We start from the raw sequence: 20,000 nt of genomic DNA, 5'->3' as shown, positions 1-20,000 counted from the left end.
CATTGCACATGAGTCCATCAACACCGACACCAAATTGCTCCAGGGAATATTGTTCTTGGTCATGAGGGCTGAGAGTTCATCAAAGAGAGATTTGCTGTCAACTTTAACAACACTCAAAGATGCTAAATGTTCCACCACAACAGACTTTGTCAACGGGGAGAAATAGCTGACGAGTACACACAGGACATGGTGTAGATTGTTGCTGGTGGACTCGTCAATGTTCATTGAAAAGTGGGAGGATCTTAAGTTTGTTAAAGTCTCATCAAGCATAGTGTGAGCAAGGCCATACTTCATTTTGTAGGATACACTGGTTCTATCCATGGACAGTCCATTCAGAGCTTTTGGATCCCTTGCCAGTTCCTTTGACAGTGTGATGAGCTTTGGGGCCATGGTGAACGGAAGATAATTTTTGGCCAGCACTCCCAACAGCATTGCCTGAAGAATAAAATAAATTTAACAATAATCAGTAAACAATTAAATAATTTAAATAATTATTTGAATTATAATCCAAAATGTCATGCGACCAAAGTAAATAAAAAAGGATTTAGTCTAAACTTTCATGCACATTCACATGTCAGAGTATTTATTATGGTAACAAAAAATGTTGAAAATTAGCTACAAAATAATAAATTATCTTTAACCATTGGAAATAATATTTACCATGCAATAAATCATTTAATCAATCATTCTTAATTTAATACATAATGCATAACAAAAACATAAAATACCTCATGCAGCAAGCTCTGGTAAAAACACAATCATGCATTCGTCGAATGCATGATTGACTAAGATCATCTCTGTAACTGCATACATCAAGACAGTCAACATATTGAAACCTGAAAAGTGCAAACATGCAGCATTCATTTGAGTTTGTGTCAATGATTAACCATGTTAAATATTTATGGCCATTTTTATTACGTTATAATATTTTCGAAAATTTGATTTTGATTAATTTGAAAAGTTTACCACCTACCTCAAAATTCACGACTCTATCAGCAACTGGTACAGGTTGTTGGGGTGGATCACGTCTCTCTATTACCGCTTCTGATTGTGATGTCAATAAGGGATGGAGGCCGTAAAGTTTTGGAGTTTTCGTTTGGGCACCGAAACTTCTAGCGATGGAATAATTTGTTGTTCTTGACTGGAGTTCTTTCACGTGTTTTTTGCTCTTTGCGTGACTTTCAAGAGCTTTGAAACCTCTCCCACCATAGTCAATGGTATCATGGCACCAAATGCAAAGCGCTTTCCCGGCACGATCGATCTTCCGAATAAAGTCACTGAACAAATTCGTCACAGTCTTCTTTCCAACATTTGCAGATATATCCTTCTCTAACCAGTCCCATCGAAACTTGTTTTTTACGATCTTGTCAATTTCCTTAACTCGCGGAGCATCTTTGCGTTCGATCACGGACATCTTTCTTTAAACACCCGGCAAAAACGTGTGAGAAATGAACAATGGCATACTCCTATGCCTTTATAACAAGCGCGTTTATTAATCAACAAACAATGGCATACGCCTATGCCTTTATAACAAGCGCGTTTATTGGTCAACACGGAGACTTCAGCCAATCGCAAGATCCGTTTCATTTCAGTTACGGAAACACTAAAATGGAATGCTGTCGAGAGACGAAATCGGATTTTTTACCACTTAAAAAATTGTAAAATTTTATTTTTGGAGATAAAAAAAGTCCCTGATATATATACATACACATACATATACATATATATATATACATACATATATATATATATACATACACATACATATATACACATATATACACACACATATATATATATATATATATATACACATATACACATACATATATACACACATACATATATACACACATACATATATACACATATACATATATATATATATTAGGGGTGTGAATTGCCTAGTACCTGGCGATTCGATTTGTATCATGATTCATAAGTCACGTTTCGATACCGATTAATCCCGCTACGAATCTATAAATTGATTATTGCAAAAAATAATAAAAACTCAAATTTAGAAAATACTAATCAGTAAACTTGTACATGTTCACTGTAAGATTTGTATGAAAATGTATTTATTTATCTGAAAATTCAGGCTTATAACTGAGCCACTGCATTTAACAAACGAGTTGCAGTCTGTTTCATGTTTAAACAGCACTGAAATAAAATATTAAGGCTTAATGTTCCATTAATAGAACATTCTTCCATGCTTAATGTGTGAATCCTAACCCTAAATAAGACGTTTTGTTGAATATTCCCATAAATAATTTGTTTAAAAATCGATTCGGCCGCATATCGAATTGATTCGAAAATTGCGCGCTGTAATATCGCAATATATTGCCGAATCGATTTTTTCCAACCTCCCCTAATAAATAAATAAATAAAATATTATATATATATATATATATATATATATACATACATACATACATACAACTACATGTTTACTCATACAAATCAGTGTACGCATTTGCAGATTTATGTAACACATTTGTGACTTCAGTCACATTTGTAAATTCTTGTTACACATTTGTGGTTTCTTGTTACACATTTGTGACTTTGGTTACAGATACAAATTCTTTTTAGATATGTGTGAATCAAAATACACATTTGTAAATAGTTTTGGTACAATAATGGCCTCATAACTAGGCCTGCAACACATCAATGCATCCATTGCCAGTCAACACCAGAAGATGGAAAATGTTCTATTATTTTTGGGACACATTTAGTACGACATTAGTCACTTACAATATAAGTTTACTGATAACCCAAACCACCTTAACAGATAGAATAGAGAATAATTTAATTAAGATTAAAAAAAATATCACTTGACAAGATTCTCTATCTAATTATAGACTAAGCACTAGCAAACGAGGAAGTGGCAGTAAAATAAAGGCGTCAAGACAAGGGTTGGGTCAAATGGTAAGTCACACACTGCATCAACAATCACGACACAGCTTGTCGGCAAAATAAAAGGTTGAAGGTGGGCCAACACAAAGTCCATTCGAGCGCCACTCAGGGTACGGACAGGGGACTTGATCAAGCAGGCGAGTACTTTCTCCATCTGGAAGTATTTTCATTGAAAGAAGATCCAAATTGGACGTATTTAGTGGTGCACATGGAATCACATGAAGGGACTTGAGGGCATTTATGACACCTTGAGCTACACCTGCTGCTATGGAATTGTAGCAGGTTGTGAATACGTCCCTGTCCCAAGACTATACACTGTAGATACGTGACTACCTGCGCCACAAATGCATGTTATGCCAATATTCCCTGTTACTATAATCAGCGAATGGAGTGCGGTTGCTAAGAGGTGGCCCTGTGCTTGGCTCGGTCCGGGGCCCTCTTAACCCTAACCATGCGGCTTCTAGCAATTCAATAAAAATCTCTAAAAACTCAATCCATTAGGTACTCCTCTCCCGACCGGAGTTCAAGAGAGAAATGGCTGAAGGGACAAAGGAATGCTTGTACCTGTTGCATATAAAGGTATGAATCTGAAAAGTATAGACTATTGCTTTATTAGAATATCTTATGAATGATGTTTTTGTTATTTACAGTTATATGTATATTTATGCTGGATTGCAATAAAGCCTCCAGGCCCTGCCACCCGTCCCCATCATTATTACTATTATAGTATAGCCATCCTCACAACTAGCTGCATGTATAGAAGCATATGAGTATTGAGCAAATTGTCCATATTAACACAATCAAACAATACAGTAAATTTGAGTGTCCTAATGCGTGCATTAAAAGAAGCAAGATCTTGTCAACTGTTGTCAGAAGGGGAAACACTTCCAACGCCAGCCCACCTCTAACATTTCCTATACTGCTTGATTGTGCAGTGTGGTGCAGTGTAACCAGGTCTATATAATCATAGAGAAGCAGCTTTTTAAAGTAATCCAAGACCACAATACGGTCATACAAACACATAATGGATTGTAAATACAACAAACTAATGGCAGCGAGGGTCAAGAAAATAGAAGGCACCCATGGCGACTGCAATCACAGCACTAATCAAGATTATTCCAGAATTAATCCAAATAAAAATACACTAATTAGTTGGATTATTATTTATTTTAAAGATAGAATTTTTGTTTAATTCTGTACTTCCTTACTTTTTCTGCATTCCCAGATTTTGAATTGTGTTTGACCAAAGCATTTTTTTTCAACCATCACAGAATAGCCCAGTATTAATAGATGCACCAATAGGTGAGTTGCAGGCTGTAACCAAATACTAGGATTGAAAACTTTCTTGTCCTCGTTTTGCTGCAGGGTTTGGTACTAACTGCAGGCTTTAGCTACTCGACATGGGAAAACCAGGAAGCAGCTTGTTTAATTAACACTCAGCAAAAACAATGCCACTTGACAAGATTCCCCACTTAACTTCAAATGAAAGACAGTCAAATAACAAAGGCTCACGTCACGTCAACGAGGGTTGGGTCAAAGGGAAAATTAAACTCCGTATAAACAAACAGCACAGCTGGGAGGCAACATTAAGGTTCGCAGGAGCTCCACTCAGGATACCAACAGAGGCTTGATTAAGCCTGGTGAGTACTTTCTCCATCTTGAAGTATTTTCATTGAGAGAAGATCCAAGTTAGACGTACATTATTTAGTGGTGCACTTAGCAGAATCACATGAAAGGGGCTGATTTGGGCTCAAAGGTTTAAGTGGACTTTGAGTCTTGTACTTTAAGATAATTCTCCCATGCAATTGTAGAGTGTTGACATTTGAGACTTGAATTGAGAACGTACAAAAACAAGTTAACGGTCTGCATCATCTGTTAAGTGCTTATGTTTACTGAATGCAGGAAAGGTTGTCACTGACGACAGTTCAAGATTTCAAGTCATTTATTGTTATGTGTCAAGTAAGCAAACATTCAGCGAAAATTGTACTTGCATGCTTCCCTTTGCAAGTACGGAATAGATCATCATATGGTTAAAAAAAAAGAGATGGAACAAAAAGGGATGACATTAGAATAAAAACAAAAGATATTTATTTTTGCAGCGTGGCAAGTGTCACTTCCCTTCGAGTGTATGAGGATTATGTTAACTGCATAAGTGGACCGGTCCTGACGGGTTGCATACTGAGCGCAATGGGACGGTAGTAGAAACAGCTCACTGGGCTTCTTCTTTGGTCGTGGACTTATAACAGATTTGGACAAACGCCTGCATCAATAACAAGTAGACAGACAGACCGAACAATGTCCAGATGTTCCTCATGAATGTACCTGAGCCATGTGCAGGAAAACTTCATTCTTAATCAATATTATGATGATTATTATTATTATTGATCGAACATACAGTACACTCACAGAAGGTGCAATATCAATAATATAATTGTACTAATGACTGCAAGTAGGAAAATAACATGCCAGCCACATTTTGAACGTCCTCTTCATGGAAACCATCCCTGGGGTCTATTTCGCAAAGCAGCTTTAGTGAGAACTCTGGGTCAAGAAACCCTGAAATGTGGAAAACTTTGCGTTTTCCGTTTCAGAAAGGGAGGTAACTGAAACCAGAGGAAAAAGCGGTAACTCTGGCCTGTTTCATAAAAAGAGCTCATTTAAGCTCTCGTTCAGTTACCGAAGTAACATATTCCATAAACCAAACCTGGTCGGTTGCAGGTTTTCCACAATGAACCTCAAGGTTTTCTCTGTCCCCGCCTTTCAGCCGCATTCTGACATTTCATTAACTCATTCATGAAGTCCGCTGCAGCTGTAGTTTTTGCGTAAATACGCCTATAGTCTACAGCGTAAAGTCCTTTTGTCACGAACATGGCATGTCCCCTTTTGACAATGACCCTATTGATGAAGGTACCGCAATATTGCGCAGGGAATTAAAGATTTGTCATGAGATTGTTATCAGACCGCGCATAGATTTGCTGGCATTTCCGGACAGTTCTCTTTTTGAGCGGTACCATTTCACATCACAGTCCAAAACCTACATAACTGAATCTGTCCTTACAACATTACCGGCGCCGTAGTCATGCGCTCACATCACAGCATATATTGTGTGTTGCGCTCCATTTTTTTCCTTTTAACCGTTTGAATAATGTTTTTATATTTACCATTCAACAGGTTTCCCCTGTAACATTATTGTGATTGCAAAGGACTACATTTAAATGTACGCATTGACCCGACACCCGAGCAGCAACGTTCTCCCACGCCACCTTCCTCTATGGGGAGAAGCTGTTGTGTTGCACTTTTTTTCTAAAGACATGATCAAATTCACCATATGATCGCATTTAGATTTCCAGTTGAGTTTGCACAATACACTTTTATAGACATATAGGGCACATAACACACTTTGGGGGGGTGGGTTAGGTTGGAAACACCGTCTTCGCCCTACAACTCCCCTCCAATTTTAATGAACCACACAACTGTGGGGGGGGGGGGGCATCGGTTGGGGCAGACCGCAGTATAGAGCAGTGCTGCGGTTTCCTGTCCCCCCCCCCCCCCCCTATTTATTTTTTTAATGCACTACATACACTCACTGACATGCCTGTGAGGCGGGTGAATCGGAGCGTGGGGATATAATTTCCCTCTGCTCCGGTTCACCTGCTCCCAATTTTAATGCACCACACACACACACTTGTATATACACTGGGCGGGGTCACATTCAAGGTTTAGGGGTAGAGTTCGCCAGCTGGCGGACTCAGTAACAGGGGTTAGCTTTCACTAAGAACGCTGGAGTGACGACCGTGGCCTTTCCCCGCTGGGCCTGGGGTTCGGGGGTGCCGGCCGTCCTCCCGTGCCCCCATCTCCCCTTCTGCCCCCGGTGTTCCGTCCCTCCACGCGGCGGGGGGTGGGGGGGGGGCGCGGGTGCCCTCTCCACTCCGCTGTCCGGCCCCTCTTCGGCGCCGATGCCTGGCTTTGTTGGGGGGTGGTGGAGGTGGCGGGGATGGGGGTCTGGGGGCGGCTGGGTGGATGCGAGGCGGGAGGCGGGGGGTCGTGTGGGGAGCGGGGGCTGTGGACCGGTGGGGTGCCTGGCGGGCCTGCAGTGCCCCGCCCTGCTGCGTTGGGTTGGGGGCGCGGGCGCTCCTGCTCCTGGGTTTGCTCTCCGGCCGGTGGCCCTAGCGGGGCCCGGGGGTCGTCATTTGGCGCTGCCGCGGCCTGGGGGGCCCTGAGGTGTTGCGCTTGCTCTGTCCTGGCAGGGGTCGACGGCTCCCCTCTTTGGTGGAGATTTTCATGCATCTATCGAAACTCAGACACAATCTGCTTCTTCCTCAGGTCATTGAATCGGTGGAGGCTGGTGTGTGTGGATCTCACTCTGCTTCGTTTGTCCTTCCTTCCTTTCCTCAGTCTCTCCTTTGGTCTCTTGAGGTCTCTCTGATTTGTTGGAATTTAGATGTTTCTGGGGTTGGTGAAGAACTCTGGTTGGTGGCCCGGTGGGTGGTGTCTGGTCGGTGCTGGATTTCACTTTCCTTTGTTTTCTTTGGTCCTTTCTCGGGTCTCCTGACGGCAGTGTTCGGTTTAGGTGAACGGTATGGGATTTTTTAAATAGGTTTTTGGTGAACTAACGAATACACACACACTCGCACGCACATAAACATACAAAAAAAAAAGACATTACCGAATGAACAATACTTAGCTCTTTAAGAAAGAAGAAAAAAAATATATATTTCCAGTTGAGAGGGGTAAAAAAAAAAAAACGCGAAAGCAGAGGGCGTCGCCGCGCACTGGGCTTCCCCCGTTGCCATGGTGACTCAGCGAATTGGGGCTCCATTGATGTGGACTTTTTAGTGTAGTGATAACACCAGGTGAAACAACTCTGCGTTGATATAACTACCTCAAATCAGCTGTCCTGGAACCGAAAAACGCAGAGTTTCCTACTTCCAAAAAGTAACTTTAATCTCCCAAAAAGGAACTATTTTGGGAGATAAAATGAATTTCACCTTTCAATGTATTTCTTTTTTCTGTTTTCATATTATTTACAGTAAATAACCACATTTGCTTTGTAGAAACATAGGACGGAAAAGCATCACAATGACAATTAAGAATGTCATTTTTGTGCTTCTACTTCTTGGTAAGTAATATGAAGTAAAGGTTACAATATGGAGCTTCATGTAAGGCATCTGACCAAACTTTTCCACAAATTAAGCAGCACACGAAGAGGGAAGTCAAGGTAGACGACTCCTCCAGACTGCTGAGGAACTATCCTTGTCAGGCACAGCCACTGAAAGCAAATCAACCGCCGCTGAACCCACTGCCGCCACTGAACCCACCGGTGCCACTGAAAGCGAACCCACCGCTGCCACCGAACCCACCGGTGCCACTCAAAGTGAACCCACCGGTGCCACTCAAAGTGAACCCACCGCTGCCACAGCCACCGAGAGCGAACCCACCGGTGCAACTGAAAGTGAACCCACCGCTGCCACAGCCACCGAGAGCGAACCCACTGCCGCCACCGAACCCACCGGTGCCACTGAAAGTGAACCCACCGCAGCCACAGCCACCGAGAGCAAACCCACTGCCGCCACCGAACCCACCGGTGCCACTGAAAGAGAACCCACCGCTGCCACCGAACCCACCGGTGCCACTCAAAGTGAACCCACCGGTGCCACTCAAAGTGAACCCACCGCTGCCACAGCCACCGAGAGCGAACCCACCGGTGCAACTGAAAGTGAACCCACCGCTGCCACAGCCACCGAGAGCGAACCCACTGCCGCCACCGAACCCACCGGTGCCACTGAAAGTGAACCCACCGCAGCCACAGCCACCGAGAGCAAACCCACTGCCGCCACCGAACCCACCGGTGCCACTGAAAGTGAACCCACCGCTGCCACAGCCACCGAGAGCGAACCCACTGCCGCCACCGAACCCACCGGTACCACTGAAAGTGAATCCACCGCTGCCACAGCCACCGAGAGCAAACCCACTGCCGCCACCGAACACACCGTTGCCACTGAAAGTGAACCCACCGCTGCTAGAGCGACCGAGAGCGAACCCACTGCCGCCACCGAACACACCGGTGCCACTGAAAGTGAACCCTACGCTGCCACAGCCACCGAGAGCGAACCCACTGCCGCCACCGAACCCACCGTTGCCACTGAAAGTGAACCCACCGCTGCCACAGCCACCGAGAGCGAACCCACTGCCGCCACCGAACCCACCGCTGCCACAGCCACCGAGAGCAAACCCACTGCCGCCACCGAACCCACCGGTGCCACTGAAAGTGAACCCACCGCTGCCACAGCCACCGAGAGCGAACCCACTGCCGCCACCGAACCCACCGTTGCCACTGAAAATGAACCCACGGTTGCCACTGAAAGTGAACCCACCGCTGCCACAGCCACCGAGAGCGAACCCACTGCCGCCACCGAACCCACCGGTGCCACTGAAAGTGAACTCACCGCTGCCACAGCCACCGAGAGCGAACCCACTGCCGCCACCGAACCCACCGTTGCCACTGAAAGTGAACCCACGGTTGCCACTGAAAGTGAACCCACCGCTGCCACAGCCACCGAGAGCGAACCCACTGCCGCCACCGAACCCACCGGTGCCACTGAAAGTGAACCCACCGCTGCCACAGCCACCGAGAGCGAACCCACTGCCGCCACCGAACCCACCGGTGCCACAGCCACCGAGAGCGAACCCACTGCCGCCACCGAACCCACCGTTGCCACTGAAAGTGAACCCACCGCTGCCACAGCCACCGAGAGCGAACCCACTGCCGCCACCGAACCCACCGTTGCCACTGAAAGTGAACCCACCGCTGCCACAGCCACCGAGAGCGAACCCACTGCCGCCACCGAACCCACCGTTGCCACTGAAAGTGAACCCACCGCTGCCACAGCCACCGAGAGCGAACCCACTGCCGCCACCGAACCCACCGTTGCCACTGAAAGTGAACCCACCGCTGCCACAGCCACCGAGAGCGAACCCACTGCCGCCACCGAACCCACCGTTGCCACTGAAAGTGAACCCACCGCTGCCACAGCCACCGAGAGCGAACCCACTGCCGCCACCGAACCCACCGTTGCCACTGAAAGTGAACCCACCGCTGCCACAGCCACCGAGAGCGAACCCACTGCCGCCACCGAACCCACCGTTGCCACTGAAAGTGAACCCACCGCTGCTAGAGCGACCGAGAGCGAACCCACTGCCGCCACCGAACCCACCGGTGCCACTGAAAGTGAACCCACCGCTGCCACAGCCACCGAGAGCGAACCCACTGCCGCCACCGAACCCACCGTTGCCACTGAAAGTGAACCCACCGCTGCCACAGCCACCGAGAGCGAACCCACTGCCGCCACCGAACCCACCGCTGCCACAGCCACCGAGAGCGAACCCACTGCCGCCACCGAACCCACCGGTGCCACTGAAAGTGAACCCACCGCTGCCACAGCCACCGAGAGCGAACCCACTGCCGCCACCGAACCCACCGTTGCCACTGAAAATGAACCCACGGTTGCCACTGAAAGTGAACCCACCGCTGCCACAGCCACCGAGAGCGAACCCACTGCCGCCACCGAACCCACCGGTGCCACTGAAAGTGAACTCACCGCTGCCACAGCCACCGAGAGCGAACCCACTGCCGCCACCGAACCCACCGTTGCCACTGAAAGTGAACCCACGGTTGCCACTGAAAGTGAACCCACCGCTGCCACAGCCACCGAGAGCGAACCCACTGCCGCCACCGAACCCACCGGTGCCACTGAAAGTGAACCCACCGCTGCCACAGCCACCGAGAGCGAACCCACTGCCGCCACCGAACCCACCGGTGCCACTGAAAGTGAACCCACCACTGCCACAGCCACCGAGAGCGAACCCACCGGTGCCACTGAAAGTGAACCCACCGCTGCCACAGCCACCGGGAGCGAACCCACTACCGCCACCGAACCCACCGGTGCCACTGTAAGTGAACCCACCGCTGCCACAGCCACCGAGAGCGAACCCACTGCCGCCACCGAACCCACCGGTGCCACTGAAAGTGAACCCACCGCTGCCACAGCCACCGAGAGCGAACCCACTGCCGCCACCGAACCCACCGTTGCCACTGTAAGTGAACCCACCGCTGCCACAGCCACCGAGAGCGAACCCACTGCCGCCACCGAACCCACCGGTGCCACTGAAAGTGAACCCACCGCTGCCACAGCCACCGAGAGCGAACCCACTGCCGCCACCGAACCCACCGGTGCCACTGAAAGTGAACCCACCGCTGCCACAGCCACCGAGAGCGAACCCACTGCCGCCACCGAACCCACCGGTGCCACTGTAAGTGAACCCACCGCTGCCACAGCCACCGAGAGCGAACCCACTGCCACCACCGAACCCACCGGTGCCACTGAAAGTGAACCCACCGCTGCCACAGCCAACGAGAGAGAACCCACTGCCGCCACCGAACCCACCGGTGGCACTGAAAGTGAACCCACCGCTATCACAGCCACCGAGAGCGAACCCACTGCCGCCACCGAACCCACCGTTGCCACTGAAAGTGAACCCACCGCTGCCACAGCCACCGAGAGCGAACCCACTGCCGCCACCGAACCCACCGCTGCCACAGCCACCGAGAGCGAACCCACTGCCGCCACCGAACCCACCGGTGCCACTGAAAGTGAACCCACCGCTGCCACAGCCACCGAGAGCGAACCCACTGCCGCCACCGAACCCACCGGTGCCACAGCCACCGAGAGCGAACCAACTGCCACCACCGAACCCACCGTTGCCACTGAAAGTGAACCCACCGCTGCCACAGCCACCGAGAGCGAACCCACTGCCACCACCGAACCCACCGTTGCCACTGAAAGTGAACCCACCGCTGCCACAGCCACCGAGAGCGAACCCACTGCCACCACCGAACCCACCGGTGCCACTGAAAGTGAACCCACCGCTGCCACAGCCAACGAGAGCGAACCCACTGCCGCCACCGAACCCACCGGTGCCACTGAAAGTGAACCAACCGCTATCACAGCCACCGAGAGCGAACCCACTGCCGCCACCGAACCCACCGTTGCCACTGAAAGTGAACCCACCGCTGCCACAGCCACCGAGAGCGAACCCACTGTCGCCACCGAACCCACCACTGCCACAGCCACCGAGAGCGAACCCACTGCCGCCACCGAACCCACCGGTGCCACTGAAAGTGAACCCACCGCTGCCACAGCCACCGAGAGCGAACCCACTGCCGCCACCGAACCCACCGGTGCCACAGCCACCGAAAGCGAACCCACTGCCGCCACCGAACCCACCGTTGCCACTGAAAGTGAACCCACCGCTGCCACAGCCACCGAGAGCGAACCCACTGCCGCCAACGAACCCACCGTTGCCACTGAAAGTGAACCCACCGCTGCCACAGCCACCGAGAGCGAACCCACTGCCGCCACCGAACCCACCGTTGCCATTGAAAGTGAACCCACTGCTGCCACAGCCACCGAGAGCGAACCCACTGCCGCCACCGAACCCACCGTTGCCACTGAAAGTGAACCCACCGCTGCCACAGCCACCGAGAGCGAACCCACTGCCGCCACCGAACCCACCGTTGCCACTGAAAATGAACCCACGGTTGCCACTGAAAGTGAACCCACCGCTGCCACAGCCACCGAGAGCGAACCCACTGCCGCCACCGAACCCACCGGTGCCACTGAAAGTGAACTCACCGCTGCCACAGCCACCGAGAGCGAACCCACTGCCGCCACCGAACCCACCGTTGCCACTGAAAGTGAACCCACGGTTGCCACTGAAAGTGAACCCACCGCTGCCACAGCCACCGAGAGCGAACCCACCGGTGCCACTGAAAGTGAACCCACCGCTGCCACAGCCACCGGGAGCGAACCCACTACCGCCACCGAACCCACCGGTGCCTCTGTAAGTGAACCCACCGCTGCCACAGCCACCGAGAGCGAACCCACTGCCGCCACCGAACCCACCGGTGCCACTGAAAGTGAACCCACCGCTGCCACAGCCACCGAGAGCGAACCCACTGCCGCCACCGAACCCACCGGTGCCACTGAAAGTGAACCCACCGCTGCCACAGCCACCGAGAGCGAACCCACTGCCGCCACCGAACCCACCGTTGCCACTGTAAGTGAACCCACCGCTGCCACAGCCACCGAGAGCGAACCCACTGCCGCCACCGAACCCACCGGTGCCACTGAAAGTGAACCCACCGCTGCCACAGCCACCGAGAGCGAACCCACTGCCGCCACCGAACCCACCGGTGCCACTGAAAGTGAACCCACCGCTGCCACAGCCACCGAGAGCGAACCCACTGCCGCCACCGAACCCACCGGTGCCACTGTAAGTGAACCCACCGCTGCCACAGCCACCGAGAGCGAACCCACTGCCACCACCGAACCCACCGGTGCCACTGAAAGTGAACCCACCGCTGCCACAGCCAACGAGAGAGAACCCACTGCCGCCACCGAACCCACCGGTGGCACTGAAAGTGAACCCACCGCTATCACAGCCACCGAGAGCGAACCCACTGCCGCCACCGAACCCACCGTTGCCACTGAAAGTGAACCCACCGCTGCCACAGCCACCGAGAGCGAACCCACTGCCGCCACCGAACCCACCGCTGCCACAGCCACCGAGAGCGAACCCACTGCCGCCACCGAACCCACCGGTGCCACTGAAAGTGAACCCACCGCTGCCACAGCCACCGAGAGCGAACCCACTGCCGCCACCGAACCCACCGGTGCCACAGCCACCGAGAGCGAACCCACTGCCGCCACCGAACCCACCGTTGCCACTGAAAGTGAACCCACCGCTGCCACAGCCACCGAGAGCGAACCCACTGCCACCACCGAACCCACCGTTGCCACTGAAAGTGAACCCACCGCTGCCACAGCCACCGAGAGCGAACCCACTGCCACCACCGAACCCACCGGTGCCACTGAAAGTGAACCCACCGCTGCCACAGCCAACGAGAGCGAACCCACTGCCGCCACCGAACCCACCGGTGCCACTGAAAGTGAACCAACCGCTATCACAGCCACCGAGAGCGAACCCACTGCCGCCACCGAACCCACCGTTGCCACTGAAAGTGAACCCACCGCTGCCACAGCCACCGAGAGCGAACCCACTGTCGCCACCGAACCCACCGCTGCCACAGCCACCGAGAGCGAACCCACTGCCGCCACCGAACCCACCGGTGCCACTGAAAGTGAACCCACCGCTGCCACAGCCACCGAGAGCGAACCCACTGCCGCCACCGAACCCACCGGTGCCACAGCCACCGAGAGCGAACCCACTGCCGCCACCGAACCCACCGTTGCCACTGAAAGTGAACCCACCGCTGCCACAGCCACCGAGAGCGAACCCACTGCCGCCACCGAACCCACCGTTGCCACTGAAAGTGAACCCACCGCTGCCACAGCCACCGAGAGCGAACCCACTGCCGCCACCGAACCCACCGTTGCCACTGAAAGTGAACCCACCGCTGCCACAGCCACCGAGAGCGAACCCACTGCCGCCACCGAACCCACCGTTGCCACTGAAAGTGAACCCACCGCTGCCACAGCCACCGAGAGCGAACCCACTGCCGCCACCGAACCCACCGTTGCCACTGAAAGTGAACCCACCGCTGCCACAGCCACCGAGAGCGAACCCACTGCCGCCACCGAACCCACCGTTGCCACTGAAAGTGAACCCACCGCTGCCACAGCCACCGAGAGCGAACCCACTGCCGCCACCGAACCCACCGTTGCCACTGAAAGTGAACCCACCGCTGCCACAGCCACCGAGAGCGAACCCACTGCCGCCACCGAACCCACCGTTGCCACTGAAAGTGAACCCACCGCTGCCACAGCCACCGAGAGCGAACCCACTGCCGCCACCGAGCCCACCGTTGCCACTGAAAGTGAACCCACCGCTGCCACAGCCACCGAGAGCGAACCCACTGCCGCCACCGAGCCCACCGTTGCCACTGAAAGTGAACCCACCGCTGCCACAGCCACCGAGAGCGAACCCACTGCCGCCACCGAGCCCACCGTTGCCACTGAAAGTGAACCCACCGCTGCCACAGCCACCGAGAGCGAACCCACTGCCGCCACCGAGCCCACCGTTGCCACTGAAAGTGAACCCACCGCTGCCACAGCCACCGAGAGCGAACCCACTGCCGCCACCGAGCCCACCGTTGCCACTGAAAGTGAACCCACCGCTGCCACAGCCACCGAGAGCGAACCCACTGCCGCCACCGAGCCCACCGTTGCCACTGAAAGTGAACCCACCGCTGCCACAGCCACCGAGAGCGAACCCACTGCCGCCACCGAACCCACCGTTGCCACTGAAAGTGAACCCACCGCTGCCACAGCCACCGAGAGCGAACCCACTGCCGCCACCGAACCCACCGTTGCCACTGAAAGTGAACCCACCGCTGCCACAGCCACCGAGAGCGAACCCACTGCCGCCACCGAACCCACCGTTGCCACAGAAAGTGAACCCACCGCTGCCACAGCCACCGAGAGCGAACCCACTGCCGCCACCGAACCCACCGTTGCCACTGAAAGTGAACCCACCGCTGCCACAGCCACCGAGAGCGAACCCACTGCCGCCACCGAACCCACCGTTGCCACTGAAAGTGAACCCACCGCTGCCACAGCCACCGAGAGCGAACCCACTGCCGCCACCGAACCCACCGTCGCCACTGAAAGTGAACCCACCGCTGCCACAGCCACCGAGAGCGAACCCACTGCCGCCACCGAACCCACCGTCGCCACTGAAAGTGAACCCACCGCTGCCACAGCCACCGAGAGCGAACCCACTGCCGCCACCGAACCCACCGTCGCCACTGAAAGTGAACCCACCGCTGCCACAGCCACCGAGAGCGAACCCACTGCCGCCACCGAACCCACCGTCGCCACTGAAAGTGAACCCACCGCTGCCACAGCCACCGAGAGCGAACCCACTGCCGCCACCGAACCCACCGTCGCCACTGAAAGTGAACCCACCGCTGCCACAGCCACCGAGAGCGAACCCACTGCCGCCACCGAACCCACCGTTGCCACTGAAAGTGAACCCACCGCTGCCACAGCCACCGAGAGCGAACCCACTGCCGCCACCGAACCCACCGTTGCCACTGAAAGTGAACCCACCGCTGCCACAGCCACCGAGAGCGAACCCACTGCCGCCACCGAACCCACCGTTGCCACTGAAAGTGAACCCACCGCTGCCACAGCCACCGAGAGCGAACCCACTGCCGCCACCGAACCCACCGTTGCCACTGAAAGTGAACCCACCGCTGCCACAGCCACCGAGAGCGAACCCACTGCCGCCACCGAACCCACCGTTGCCACTGAAAGTGAACCCACCGCTGCCACAGCCACCGAGAGCGAACCCACTGCCGCCACCGAACCCACCGTTGCCACTGAAAGTGAACCCACCGCTGCCACAGCCACCGAGAGCGAACCCACTGCCGCCACCGAACCCACCGTTGCCACTGAAAGTGAACCCACCGCTGCCACAGCCACCGAGAGCGAACCCACTGCCGCCACCGAGCCCACCGTTGCCACTGAAAGTGAACCCACCGCTGCCACAGCCACCGAGAGCGAACCCACTGCCGCCACCGAGCCCACCGTTGCCACTGAAAGTGAACCCACCGCTGCCACAGCCACCGAGAGCGAACCCACTGCCGCCACCGAACCCACCGTCGCCACTGAAAGTGAACCCACCGCTGCCACAGCCACCGAGAGCGAACCCACTGCCGCCACCGAACCCACCGTCGCCACTGAAAGTGAACCCAATGCTGCCACAGCCACCGAGAGCGAACCCACTGCCGCCACCGAACCCACCGCTGCCACAGCCACCGAGAGCGAACCCACTGCCGCCACCGAACCCACCGTTGCCACTGAAAGTGAACCCACCGCTGCCACAGCCACCGAGAGCGAACCCACTGCCGCCACCGAACCCACCCCAGCAGCATCAACTGACGCTCCATCAACCGACAGCACAGTCAATACTGATGACAGCACAAGCACCACAGACGAAGTCACCGAAACAATTGCAGAAGTGGCAGTACGAAGATCAGTAGAGACAGCTGTTGCAGCATCCACAACTGCCGCATCAGCAGCAGCATCACTAGCCAGCTCAGCTGCGGCAGCAACAGCCGCAGCTTCAGGGGGGTCCTCACAAGCAGAAGAAGCTGCAGAAGATGCTTCATCTGCTGCAGACGAGGCAGCCACTGCTGCGTTGGAGTTTGCACAAGGCACCATAGATGCGGAAGCAGCAGCAGCAGCAGCAGACAGTGCAGCAGACGCATCTCAAACTGCTGCAACAAGAGCCCAAGAAGCGGCGGCAGGAGCGAGCGGCGACTTGGCCCCTTTTGCACTACAACTCTCCCAAGCAGCACAAAATGCAGCAACCATAGCGAGGTCAGCCGCAGATACATCAGACTTAGCAGCGGAAGTTATGGCTTCTGGAGTCACCGCACAAAATGCAGAATCAATCATAGAACAGGCAAGAAATGCAAACCAAGAGGCTGAGATGGCAGCGCAAGAGCTCAGACTTTTACTCAATTCAGCAGACCTACCGGCAGATGTAGAGGCCAGCGTAATACAAGCCATAGAGGCGGCCGAAAGCTCAGCTGCGTTGGCAGAACAAACAGCAGCTCAGGCTCAAGTTGCACTCGACACAGCAGAGCGAGCTGCAGCATCCACTGCAGGAGACGCGGAAGCCGAGTTAGCTGGTGAATTAGCTATCCTACAAATACAAACTGCAGCACAAAGCGCAGGTGCAGCGGCAGTCGCTGCGGAAGGACCGGCAATGGGAATCCAAAGATCAGTAGAGACAGCTGTTGCAGCATCCACAACTGCCGCATCAGCAGCCGCATCACTAGCCAGCTCAGCTGCGGCAGCAACAGCCGCAGCTTCAGGGGGGTCCTCACAAGCAGAAGAAGCTGCAGAAGATGCTTCATCTGCTGCAGACGAGGCAGCCACTGCTGCGTTGGAGTTTGCACAAGGCACCATAGATGCGGAAGCAGCAGCAGCAGCAGCAGACAGTGCAGCAGACGCATCTCAAACTGCTGCAACAAGAGCCCAAGAAGCGGCGGCGGGAGCGAGTGGCGACTTGGCCCCTTTTGCGCTACAACTCTCCCAAGCAGCACAAAATGCAGCAACCATAGCGAGGTCAGCAGCAGATACATCAGACCGAGCAGCGGAAGTTATGGCTTCTGGAGTCACCGCAGAAAATGCAGCATCTATTATAGAAGATGCAAGAAATGCAAACCAAGAGGCTGAGATGGCAGCGCAAGAGCTCAGACTTTTACTCAATTCAGCAGACCTACCGGCAGATGTAGAGGCCAGCGTAATACAAGCCATAGAGGCGGCCGAAAGCTCAGCTGCGTTGGCAGAACAAACAGCAGCTCAGGCTCAAGTTGCACTCGACACAGCAGAGCGAGCTGCAGCATCCACTGCAGGAGACGCGGAAGCCGAGTTAGCTGGTGAATTAGCTATCCTACAAATACAAACTGCAGCACAAAGCGCAGGTGCAGCGGCAGTCGCTGCGGAAGGACCGGCAATGGGAATCCAAAGATCAGTAGAGACAGCTGTTGCAGCATCCACAACTGCCGCATCAGCAGCCGCATCACTAGCCAGCTCAGCTGCGGCAGCAACAGCCGCAGCTTCAGGGGGGTCCTCACAAGCAGAAGAAGCTGCAGAAGATGCTTCATCTGCTGCAGACGAGGCAGCCACTGCTGCGTTGGAGTTTGCACAAGGCACCATAGATGCAGAAGCAGCAGCAGCAGCAGCAGACAGTGCAGCAGACGCATCTCAAACTGCTGCAACAAGAGCCCAAGAAGCGGCGGCGGGAGCGAGCGGCGACTTGGCCCCTTTTGCGCTACAACTCTCCCAAGCAGCACAAAATGCAGCAACCATAGCGAGGTCAGCCGCAGATACATCAGACCGAGCAGCGGAAGTTATGGCTTCTGGAGTCACCGCAGAAAATGCAGCATCTATTATAGAAGATGCAAGAAATGCAAACCAAGAGGCTGAGATGGCAGCGCAAGAGCTCCAACTTTTACTCAATTCAGCAGACCTACCGGCAGATGTAGAGGCCAGCGTAATACAAGCCATAGAGGCGGCCGAAAGCTCAGCTGCGTTGGCAGAACAAACAGCAGCTCAGGCTCAAGTTGCACTCGACACAGCAGAGCGAGCTGCAGCACCCACTGCAGGAGACGCGGAAGCCGAGTTAGCTGGTGAATTAGCTATCCTACAAATACAAACTGCAGCACAAAGCGCAGGTGCAGCGGCAGAAGCTGCGGCAGTACCCACAACAGCTGTCCAAGCTTCAAGACAAGCCTCCCTGGCGGCAGCAGCGACATCCCTCGCAGCCTCAGCGGCGGCAGTTACTGCGACTGGTACTGGGACAGATCTAGAAGTTCTCATCAACACCGCCTTGGCAAGCGCAGAGGCAGCAAATCTTGCAGCTATATCCGTTGCAAATGGAGACGCTGAGCCACAGGAGGCGAGAGCTGCCGCAGCAAATGCAGCAGATGCGGCAGTAGCAGTAGCTCAAGCAGCGGCTGGAGCAGCAACAGAAGAAGGAAGGATTGATGCAGAAGCAGCACAGGTGTCGCTGGACGCTGCAGAAGTAGCCAGACGAGTGGTGGAGGAAGAACCAGAGGAATTTTTTGACACTGCGAGACTATTTGAGACGGTATCAAGGAATGCTCGAGAGCTATTTTCAAGTGAGCCATCATCCATGCTGACACCTGAAATGTTTGCAGCAATTCAGGCAGCAGAAGAGGTTGCATCGCTGGCAGAAGCTACAGCAATCGTAGCAGCATCTGCGGACGATTCCAGAGGCGCACAAAGTTTAGGAATTGTTGCAAATACGACGACACGAACAGCGATCGAAATGGTACAAAACCTTCCGGGTAGAACGGCTCTTAGCTTGGCGCAAGACTCATTAGGGGTCGGCTTGACAGCCTCAGCCGCAGCAATAACTGCAACATGCTCGGCGGCGGCGGCCGGCGCAGGAGCAGACCAAGCCGCAAGAGTCGCGTTAACCGCCGCAGAGGAAGCGGTGAGTGCCGCCACCTCACTGAGTAACAGTGA

At 53.7% G+C, this 20,000-nt stretch overlaps 2 protein-coding genes across 2 annotated transcripts in view; one reads left to right on the top strand and one right to left on the bottom strand.

Annotated features, from left to right (window-relative positions):
- Positions 1-20,000, bottom strand: part of cibar1 (CBY1 interacting BAR domain containing 1) — a 71,282-nt gene that overhangs the window by 28,596 nt on the left and 22,686 nt on the right. The window lies entirely within an intron of this gene.
- Positions 6,908-20,000, top strand: part of LOC147157298 (uncharacterized) — a 14,074-nt gene continuing 981 nt past the window's right edge. Inside the window, exons 1-2 of the mRNA XM_086062495.1 lie at positions 6,908-6,983; positions 16,751-20,000. The exon at positions 16,751-20,000 is cut by the window's right edge and continues 981 nt beyond it. Coding sequence (XP_085918621.1) covers positions 6,908-6,983; positions 16,751-20,000 — 3,326 coding nt within the window. The remainder of the gene's footprint in view (positions 6,984-16,750) is intronic.

The sequence above is a fragment of the Leptonotus elevatus genome, chromosome 19 (assembly GCF_054856555.1).
Source record: "Leptonotus elevatus isolate MCC_2025b chromosome 19, RoL_Lele_1.0, whole genome shotgun sequence".
NCBI classification, from domain to species: Eukaryota; Metazoa; Chordata; class Actinopteri; order Syngnathiformes; family Syngnathidae; genus Leptonotus; species Leptonotus elevatus.
Note: the sequence above shows the minus strand (reverse complement) of the source record. Positions and strands in the feature narration are given on the sequence as shown.